Raw genomic sequence first — 10,690 nt, 5'->3', positions numbered from 1 at the left:
GCGTGCGGAGCCTTTGCTCCGCGGCGGGGGAGGCCACGGCAGTGAGAGGCCCGCATACCACAAAAAAAAGAGCCTGCCTCCCCTCTCTGATGGCCTCTTCTTCCCTGGAGTTTCTGTGATTCACTGCAGCACCATCCAACTCCTGGCTGCTCTGCCGAGCCCTTCTGCGGTGTTTCTAAGGACATAGGTTTGGTTTCTAAAACACCAACACCTCCCCGCCTCTCCCAGTGCTCAGCAAAAGTTTCCACCTTCTGGTTTGGGGCTTTGGCCAGAGCCCACGCCCTGTTCGCAGATGCGTCGGAAGGGAGCCCAGGCCCTCTGGTGGAGGCACTGTCTTCTCAGCCCACGGAGTGGCTGGTGGGAGGTGATGTGGATGCTGCCCCCCCGAAAGTCACCAGGAGACTCTGGAGTTGGGGCTGGAAGATTTGCAGACTCTTCTCTGGGCTCCACCTGAAAGAGAAGTTCTAGGTTATGAAGCTTGTGACGACTTCTTGTTTCCTGCTTTGTGAGTCTTTTTCACTAATCCCCCTTTTTCATAGATCACAGGGCCATCTGAAATCAGAGCATCCCGGCACTCCAGCTGAGACCAGGGGAAATCTCTCTCTCCTCTGCCCCCAAAGGGTCCTGGTAAAATGTAAGCTTCATGAAGACAGGGACGTTTGTCTCTTCACTGATGGATTCTAGGACAGCCCTAGTACATATTAGGTGCTCAATAACTATTTGCTGAATGAATGGCTCTTAGATGACTGACCAAATGGCACTTGGGAATGACTCTGTGTCTGCTTACTGATGATTCTTTTTTCATTTCTTAGACAAAAAACAAAAGCAGGAAGAAAAAACAAAACACAGGTTTTACTCAGGTAATATTTACACACAAAGAAACGTACAGGTCTTCAGTGCACAATTTGATGAGCTTTGAAGATATATATTCCCTATGCAACCAATATTCCAATCAAGATTTATAATATTTCCATCACCCCAGAAAATAACAATGCCTTTTATTAATCAGCTTGGGGTCCTACCTTATATTATGTATTCCCCTTAAGAGTTCCCATTTCATTGTATCTTATTATACGAACTCATGTCAGCCTTCACCTACCAAAGTATAAGCTCAGTGAAGTTGGGGACACCATGACTCATCACGGCCTCTCCAGAGCCAGGTGGCTAAATAAATGTTAAAGAATGCACTCCTGGATAATCTGAAGATAAGGCTTATAATAAAGATGCACTGGGGTGCATGTGACCTATTTCTGAGTGAAGTGCTGGGTGGAGAGCACAGAGAGAAAATACAGGGTGGAGGAGAAAGAAAAGCCAGCTAAGTTGAAGACAGAACAGAACCGAGTTCAAGAAGTGCCAGACAATGGGACACACAGAGACCTCATAATTTTGTCGCAGGTCAGATCTACTTGCAAGCAAAAGGATTCCCTTCCCAATCATTCAATGAAAGATTAGCATGCTTCATCACACCAAAACCCACACCCCCCGTTTGCTAGTTAACAGTGCTTTGCACCCCCAGTGGATGTTCAACACTAGCTTCTTCAATAGAATTTATTGAATACCTGTCTTATCCCACGATACAGCTGTACCTGACCCAAACAACTAGGACCCAAAGGACCCTTCAGGAAATGGACTAAGATCTGGAACCAACCAATAGCATCACGGTGCAGAATAGGGGCTTTGGAGCCAGTTGACGGCATTCAACTTCCAGCACCACTACTAGATTTGAGCCTCTGGGCATGTTACTTAACATCTCTGTTCCACAGTGTTTGCATTTGTAAAGGAGGATGACCAGAGGGACAAGCTTCTTGTGAGGATTAATGAAAACAAAGTATATAAAGAGCTTAGCACGAGCCTAGCGTATACTAAGCGCACAACGACGGTTCTCATTATTAGCAACTCTTGGAAAGTGAGCCTGACAAGAACATCCCCAGCTGCAGGAGCTGAGCAAAAAGTATCTCATCCATTCTGGGGTCAGCTACAGTATTGAGAAGATGTGGCCTCAGCAGGTCATAGTCCCAGCAGAGAGGGGACCTTGGAGAATCTGAAGGAGGCAGCAGAACAGCCCAACGAGCAGGGACAGAAAAAGCTTGGAATTCAGGGGCAGTGGAGATGGAAGATGAGCCTGGGAGAAATACTTAAAGAAAGGGTGGAAACTGAAAATGAGTGACTTGTCCAGAAATGTGGAGGCAGTTCTGCCTTCAAACCTAATACATCCAATTCCTTCCCCCCATATTTTTCTAATTAGGCTACTGGTACACAGAAGGTATGTGCTCAATACTGGTACACGCACAAATACATCACATGTTTGTCACGAGGAAAAGATTAGGTAATTAACACAGAATATTGAAAATACAAATGGAGGAAAAAGAATTTGTGATACATTTCCACGTTAGTGGTTCCCTGATAAAACGTGACTCTCAGCTCTATAAATCAGACTGATGATGAAATGCAAGTGTAAGTTGGTAAGGACTGTGAGAGCTGGGGTCTGGAAACTTGAGCTAAGCATCACTGCATCCCTAGATCAGAGCAAAGCAGGGAGGGGAGAGGCATGTCTTGGATGAGAAGCTGGTTCCATGTAATTTTTTTCCTTTTTCAGGCCACTTTCTCAATATCACAATTATTAATTATCCATTTCTATACTCCCTATTAGAAGGACTCCCTCCAGGGAAAAAGCAGTTGATGTTTAAAAAAATGTAGTTCTTTAAAGGCTTAGGCCTATGACTGTCCCCTCTGTGATGTTCTAAAAATGCTTCCCTTGGCAGTTCAGCTATGACTCACATGGCTCAGAATGGCACTTCAGGGAAATAGCTTTTCTCTGTCTCTGAAACTAGGCCTACAGTCTAGTCTCTGTTCTTGGTTTCTCTTGTTCAGCTGATGAGGCTTTATGGTGCCATCTTGGTGAAGGAGTCAGAGTTATATCTGCAAATAGAACCCCTCCACTCCATCATGTGTCCCATTTGCTGTGGCAGAAGCCAAGGCTGAGGGCTCCCGCTTCTTGGTGAGTAGGCCTGGGACAATCTCTCTGGGCCCCAAAATTCCTGGTTGTCCTTCTCCACTGGGGTGGGCTGTTGCAGGCACCCGTGGGAGCAGGTGGCACTGCATCCTCCCTGGCACATTCAGCCTTTGGCTTAACACAGAAGCCATCTGACTTGGAGAGTGAAGAAGGGATTCCTTCCCCAAGGGATTTGTTTAGCTGGCAGCAGTTCTGGTTAGAAATTTACCTGTTGGCACAGAAAGAAAAGAACAGAGTAATTCTGTCAAAGCTGTACAATCAAACTGGTCAGCCCTCTCTGAATGAAGGCCTAATGTTGGAGTTAGCTCCGTGCCCCATCAGCAGGAACAAGTGGACCTATTATTGTATAAGAACAAAACCTGCATGCCAGGAGGCAGCGTGCTGCAGTGGAACCAACATGCTTTGCTTGTGTCCCATCACTGCCACTTTCCTGATAAGTGATCTTGAGAAAGTTATGTGAACTCTCCATGCTTCAATTTTCTTATCTATGAAATAGAACTAGTAAAACCAGCCTCATGGGGTTTGGGGAGATGACTAAATGAGACGAGTCATGGAAAGTGGGCTGCAAAGTGCTTGACACATAGTAGGCCCTCATTATTGTTAGTTTCTCAACATATGTCTCTTCCCTGTTCCTTTCCCTTTCCTGCTGGCTCTCACAAAGGCAAGGAGAATGGAAAGAAATAAAAGTTATGAAGAATGAAAAGGTAACACAGGCAGGCAGGAAGACAGAGCTGGCAGGGAAAGTCTGATAAGGAAAGCTCAGGACATTCAGAAACCAGAACAATGATGGTGTTTTGTGTACTAGTAGGTTCTGCAGTGGATATCTGTGTATTTTTTCTGTCTGCTGAATGTCCTTCCTCCCTGTTTAAGTTTTCTGTTGCTGCATAACAAATTACTCCGAAACTTAGCAGCTTAAAGCAATGTATATTGATGACCTCACAGTTCTTATGGGTCAGGAATGTGAGTGTAGCTTAGCTGGATCGTCCAGCTCAGGGTCTCTCACAGGCTGCAATCAAGGAGTCGGCCAGGGCTGCCCTCACTCAAGGTTCAGGTGGGAAACATCCACTCCCAAGCTCTGTCAGTGGTTATTGGCAGGACTCAGGTCCTTGTGGGCTATTGGATTGAGGGTCTTAGTTCCTTACTGGCTATTGGCCAGAGGTAGTCCTCAGTTTCTTGCCATATGAGCCTTTCCATAGGGCAGCTTATAACATGGGAGCTGCTTCATCCGAGTGAGCAAGGGAAAAAGGGGGAATCACAGACTTTAGTAAAATAATGTCAGAAGGAATATCCCATCACTTTTGCCATATTCTATTCATTAGAAGTGAATCGCTAGGTCAAGCTCACACTCAAGGGGAGGGGATTACATGAAGGCCTAGACATCAGGAAGTGGTGATCTCTGGTAACCTAGAAGGCTGATTACCTCACTGCCCTTCTGGTGAGAGCAACCCTCCTCCCTCTATAAAAGCACACATGATTCTGGTAAGATCACTCTCCATAATACCTGCCATCCCCACCCCACCCCACACTGGGATAACATGAGACCCAGGTCATCAATCATCGCAGCACATCCAGTTGGCCACAGTGATTGGTCCAAGAAGTAGCCATGTGACCCAAGCTGGGCCAATCAGAGTCTTTCCCTGGGATTTATATATACTGAAACAAGGAGACAGAAGTTCTCTCTTTCATCTGAATCACTAACATGGAATGATGTAGCCTGGGGTTTTCTCTGGCCATATCCTCTACCAACCATAAAAAAAGAATTCCAGTTGTACCAGGAACAATTGAAGACATCACATTTTGAAGCAGAGACAAAAGATCTGAGATTAAAAAGAGAGCACAAATAAACTAATGACATTTGTTTTTCTCCCTTGAAGCTAGTTCCACCCCTGAAAGCTAATGTAACTCCCTTTTTCACTTGAGATAGTTTAAATTGGGTTATGTCTCTTGAAGCAAAAAGAAACTTGATTAATTCAGCCTCTGTTTTTGCATCTGTAAAATCAAGGATCTAAACCAAATGATATCCATGGCTTTTTCCACGTTTCAAGTTCTAAGGTTTGGACTTGAACGGTCTGATCCTTTATCAAGAAATAGATTTTTCAGAAATGGGGAAAGAGTAGAAGCAGCAGCCTGAAGGAAGAGGAGTGCATAAGGGGGTCAGGGGCACTCCTATGATCTATGGAATCCAAAGACCAAGTCTGCCTTCTTCGTAATTTAGCAAGGCTCCAAGTTTTGACTCAGAACCTTAAGACTGCCACCAAAAAGGACTCATGCCTTAGTGACCCAGGGTAAGACTCAGACATTCGCTTCTTTCACATGCTGCTGGAGCCATGATAATACTGTCTCAGGGACATGGGCTTTAGAGGCAGTAGCCCTGGGCTTAATAATTATAATAATAAAATAATAATATCTAATGATTACTGAGTGTGTACTACACACATGGCAATATCTTACATCTCAGCTTCTTGACTTACTAGGTATGTGACCTTAGGCAAGTGACTTACCCTCCAGAAGCCTCTGCTTCTTCATCTGTAAAATGGGGGTAATAATAGTTCCTCTCACAGGGCTGTTGTGAGCACTCCTATGAGTCAATGGAGGTAAAGCACCAAGCACCGTGCCTGGCATGTGCTGTTCTTCTTCAAACGTTCTTCTTTGCCTTTTACACCCAGCTCAAATATCCTCCATTCCACAAACTGTCCCCAGTTGCCCTCCACCTCCTCTGTGCTCCCACAGCACTTTACTTCTGCCTGCTTTTCTAGCCCTATGGCCCTGCAATATATTCACCTATTCACCTAGTTATCACTCCTGGCCGACCATACCTTATTTATCTTTGGGTTCCTGAGGTCTAGATCCATGCCAAACACACAGTAGGATCTCAACAGATCCAAATGGGCTGATAAGCACAATATATATCAGCCTCTCAAGCAGAGGAGCAGACAGTCTGATTGGAAGCAGGACACACCCAACCAGAACACCGCCTCGTTGGGCATTTAGGATTTTTGTCAGGCGAAATTCTGATGTGTGTCTGTAAAACTACTCCTCCAATGAAACCACAATTTCTCAAGTGAAAAGTAGTAATTCCTCACAACTGGCAGGAGAACCCGTCAGTAGCCAGTGTGGAGCCCAGTGTTAACGGGTGTGGTGCAGCTGGTTTGGAAGCCTACCAAAGAGACAGCAAGTAAACATGACGGTTGCCTGGGTGCACAAACACCAAACCAGCTTCTCATCACCTCATCCCTGAGACAGTCCAGTCACAGCATCTGTGACACCCACAAGTGGTTACTTGTCAGCTCCTGTCAAGTGCAGCAGCAAGGGCCAACCACCCCCAAAATGCAGATCTTAAGGACAAAAACACAATAACAGCAGTTTTTATAGGAAGCTAAGCAGTGTGTGTGTGTGTGTTTGTGTGTGAGTGTTCAGAAAAAGTGGTCATTTTCTAAGGTGAGTATAAGACAAGGGACTGTGTTAAAAGAGGAAATATTTCTCCCCTTCTAAGACCACATTCTTCTCTCTAGCAAGAGGCTAGGCAGGGCTAGAAGGGAAAATTGGTTAGAATTTTGAACCCGCCCAACTAACTACAGAAGGACACCCTGGGGGACAGTCTGCTAGGCTACATGGAGCTGACCACATGGCACTTCATTTCTCACTCATGTGGGTCTCAGGGAAGCAGTGTGAAGTGCTTTTGGAATCTATAAGGAGAGTGAGGAAGGAAATTGGAAGCATGCCTGGCTGGGGTGGCATGAATAGAGGAATAAAAGATTTTAAATATAATTTTTATCCCCTTGTGTGGATTGGAATTCAACTACAGGGCATAGTAGAGCTTACAGGATTACGGTGGGTGGTCTCCCCCATGACAGGAATTCAATAAAACTCTCTTACCCCCAATTCCTCTTCCCCATCTCTTTGTTTCTATTCATTCACTCATTCATTTATCTATACCCTGCCTGGTTCCCAAAAGCAATGCAGCCTCATATTCTACAGGCCCTGGGGAGCTACCAATGGTTTTTAAGCATGGGAGGCTCCATGATCAAATATGACTTTTAGAGCATCTAGAATCAGTGATGAGGATGGAATTAGAGAAGACAGAGGCCAGCAGCCATCCAGATGTGTACTAACTAGTGTCTGTGGAGGAGAGAGGATAGAGCTTATTTGAGAGGATAATCAGGATTTCTTGGCTGGGCCAGAATGTGGTTGGTGGAGAAAGAGCAAAAAATAACTAGAAAATTTCTTCTTTAGGTGATTTTGTGAATGATGACACTACCAAAGAAGATTGACAATACAGAGGAGGAGAATTTTGGAGCAGGGGAGATAAAAAGCACGAGGAACCACTTTAGTGAAAGATGCCATATAATGATATGTCCTGTTACCAGTGCAGGGGACAGATAATGTTGCTAACGAGGGTCATCTTTTGCTCCAATGATCTGTTGTGGGTTGACCTCCAGCTGCATCATGTGAGGTTGCTCTGGTCCACATCTACAGCTGGTCTTAGATGCTGATCGTGCCCCATGGTATGATCACTATGGTCACTACAGGAACTTTGAGAGTGTAGGAATGGGGCAGTACAAGCCTAAGCCCACCCCTTAGAGACCACCCAGAAGACCTCTTTTACTGATAGTGGTCCCTGCATGTACCACTTCCACATCTAAATATCTAGAGGTTGGACAGACATCCACTGGTAGTGGAAAACTGAGTACACCAGGGTAGGTAATCTGACTGTTGTGATCATCCTCAGGCCCTGCCTTGAGTCTCTGCTCAGATCTGACCTCCTAGCCTGAAGGATGGAGGGGGAAGAGGAATCCTTTCCAAGCAGCCTAGTCTCTCTTTTCCCCCCAAACACCTTCTGCCCGTCTCAGAGCCTCTGCTCCTCCTTCCTTGTCCCCAGAAAGCCTTCCTTTTCCATACTGGGCAAGTCTATTAGCCGGGAAGCTTCCTGAGTGGGAGAGTTGTTATCTGTTGAAGCAGTCTACCTCTGGACTTGGTATGCTGTCTGTCTCTGTTTGCTGCACACATAGAAAGCTTTCGTTCAGCTTGGAAGTTTTTTTGTTTTGTTTTGTTTTGTATTGCTTATTTATTCTCACTTTGTTTTAAATAAAAGTTTGAGGGCTTCCCTGGTGGCGCAGTGGTTAAGAATCTGCCTGCCATTGCAGGGGACACGGGTTCGAGCCCTGATCTAGGAAGATCCCACATGCCGCAGAGCAACTAAGCCCATGCACCGCAACTACTGAGCCTGTGCTCTAGAGCCCGCGAGCCACAACTACTGAGCCCACGAGCCACAACTACTGAAGCCCGTGCGCCTAGAGCCCTTGCTCCACAACAAGAGAAGCCACCGCAATGAGAAGCATGCGCACGCAAGGAAGAATAGCCCCCACTCGCCGCAACTAGAGAAATCGGTGCGCAGCAACAAAGACCCAATGCAGCCAAAAATAAAATAAATTAAAGGGAGACCAGGCTAGGCGCGAGGACCTCGCGAGCTCCTCCACGTGGGCTCCCCTCCCCCCTGCGGTGACCCCCGCTCCCACCGACTGGCCCCGAAACGGTGGCGGCGGTTTGTGGTCGTTGGTCCCAGGCATTTAGCACCAACATTTGAAGACCCGAGGGGAACTGCAACCATGAATGAAGAAAATACAGATGGAACAAATGGGTGCAGTAAAGTCCGAACTGGTACTCAGAATGAAGCAGCATTACTTGCTTTGATGGAAAAGACTGGATACAACATGGTTCAAGAAAATGGGCAAAGGAAGTTTGGTGGTACGCCTCCAGGTTGGGAAGGTCCACCTCCACCTAGAGGCTGTGAAGTTTTTGTAGGAAAAATACCTCGTGATATGTATGAAGATGAATTAGTTCCTGTATTTGAAAGAGCTGGGAAGATATATGAATTTCGACTTACGATGGAATTTAGTGGTGAAAATCGAGGTTATGCTTTTGTGATGTGTACTACAAAAGAAGAAGCCCAGTTAGCCATCAGAATTCTTAATAATTATGAGATTCGACCAGGGAAGTTTATCGGTGTGTGTGTAAGCTTGGATAATTGCAGATTATTTATTGGAGTTATTCTGAAGGAAAAGAAGAAGGAAGAAATCTTGGATGAAATGAAGAAAGTTACAGAAGGAGTTGTAGATGTCATTGTTTACCCAAGCGCAACTGATAAGACCAAAAATCGCAGTTTTGCGTTTGTTGAGTATGAATCTCACAGAGCTACTGCTATGGCTAGGAGAAAACTAATTCCAGGAACCTTCAAACTGTAGGGCCATACCATTCAGATAGATTGGACTGACCCAGAGAAAGAGGTTGATGAGGAAACCATGCAGAGAGTTAAAGTTCTCTATGTATGAAATGTAATGATCTCAACTACAGAGGAAACAATTAAAGCAGAATTCAATAAATTCAAACCTGGTGCAGTTGAATGAGTAAAGAAACGTAGAGATTATGCTTTTGTTCACTTTTTCAACCGAGAAAATGCAGTGGCTGCTATGTCTGTTATGAATGGAAAATGCATTGATGGAGCAAGTATTGAGGTAACACTGGGAAAACCTGTAAATAAAGAAAACACTTGGAGACAGCATCTTAATGGTCAGATTAGCCCCAATTCAGAAAACCTGATTGTGTTTGCTAACAAAGAAGAGAGCCACCCAAAAACTCTAGGCATGGTACCAACTCTTCCAGCTTGTCTCAATGGCCAGCATGGCCCAAGCCTCCCCGAAATTGAAAGATGCGCTTATCCATTTTTTCCTGGAACAAAGCTTACTCCAATTAGTATGTATTCTTTAAAATCCAATCATTTCAATTCTGAAGTAATGCATTTGGATTATTACTGCAACAAAAATAATTGGGCACCACCAGAGTATTATTTATATTCAGCAACAAGTCAAGATGGGAAAGTACTCTTGGCATATAAAATCGTTATTCCTGCTATTGCAAACGGATCCGAGTTACTTCGTGCCAGACAAACTCTGTACTACGTTGGAAGATGCAAAGGAACTGGCAGCCCAGCTTATGTTACTTCATTTGGACAGGGAACACAATCTCTTCAGCCTGGACCTATGTAGAAGAATTTGGAGAAAATAAACAGGTCCTTTCTGATGTTGCTTGAGCTTATTCTCCTGCAGTTGATCTCATTCCTGTTGGCTTAATATTAAGTCCCATGACAACACTAAGTTAACATTCATTTTTAGCCCTCATTTATAGCACCAGGAAAATATAGAAAAAACTTTACCTGTGCATTAGATGACCTAATTTCTTCTGTTCCTAGAAACACCGTACATTTTATAAGTAATCACTTCATAGTCATTTTCACACCCTTGGCTTACACTACACCAAAGAACATAGTTGAGTTTTTGGAAAGTACAGGATTTACAAATTTGGTCTTTAGTACTCACACACATCTGTAAACATTATAACTAATGAAGCAATAAATTATTGATACGTAAAATGAATGTTTATTGTGGAACAGTAATATTTCAAATGTTGGTTTTTAAAGAAATAATTTGGTTTAATTTTTGGATTTTTCTGTACTGTAAGTTGATAATGGTTTCTTGAAGTTTACTTTATAAAGATGATTCATTTTACTGTTTTATGGTACCAGTAGGATTCTAATGTTAAATTGGTTTATTGGGTTGTATAAATGTTTACATTAGTATTTAAATAATGAAATATTGGAGAGTTTTTGCAGTCCAGGGGTAA

General features: G+C 44.2%; 1 protein-coding gene across 1 annotated transcript; it reads left to right on the top strand.

Annotated features, from left to right (window-relative positions):
- The first annotated feature begins 8,619 nt into the window (after positions 1 to 8,619).
- LOC115864024 (probable RNA-binding protein 46) lies at positions 8,620 to 10,075 on the top strand. The gene is given in 2 exon segments (XM_030877380.2): positions 8,620 to 9,935; positions 9,937 to 10,075. Coding segments are annotated over 2 exon segments (1,455 nt in total).
- Positions 10,076 to 10,690: the final 615 nt, after the last annotated feature.

This window comes from Globicephala melas, chromosome 12 (genome assembly GCF_963455315.2).
Source record: "Globicephala melas chromosome 12, mGloMel1.2, whole genome shotgun sequence".
In the NCBI taxonomy this organism is placed as follows: Eukaryota; Metazoa; Chordata; class Mammalia; order Artiodactyla; family Delphinidae; genus Globicephala; species Globicephala melas.
This window is presented reverse-complemented; position numbering and strand designations above follow the sequence as displayed.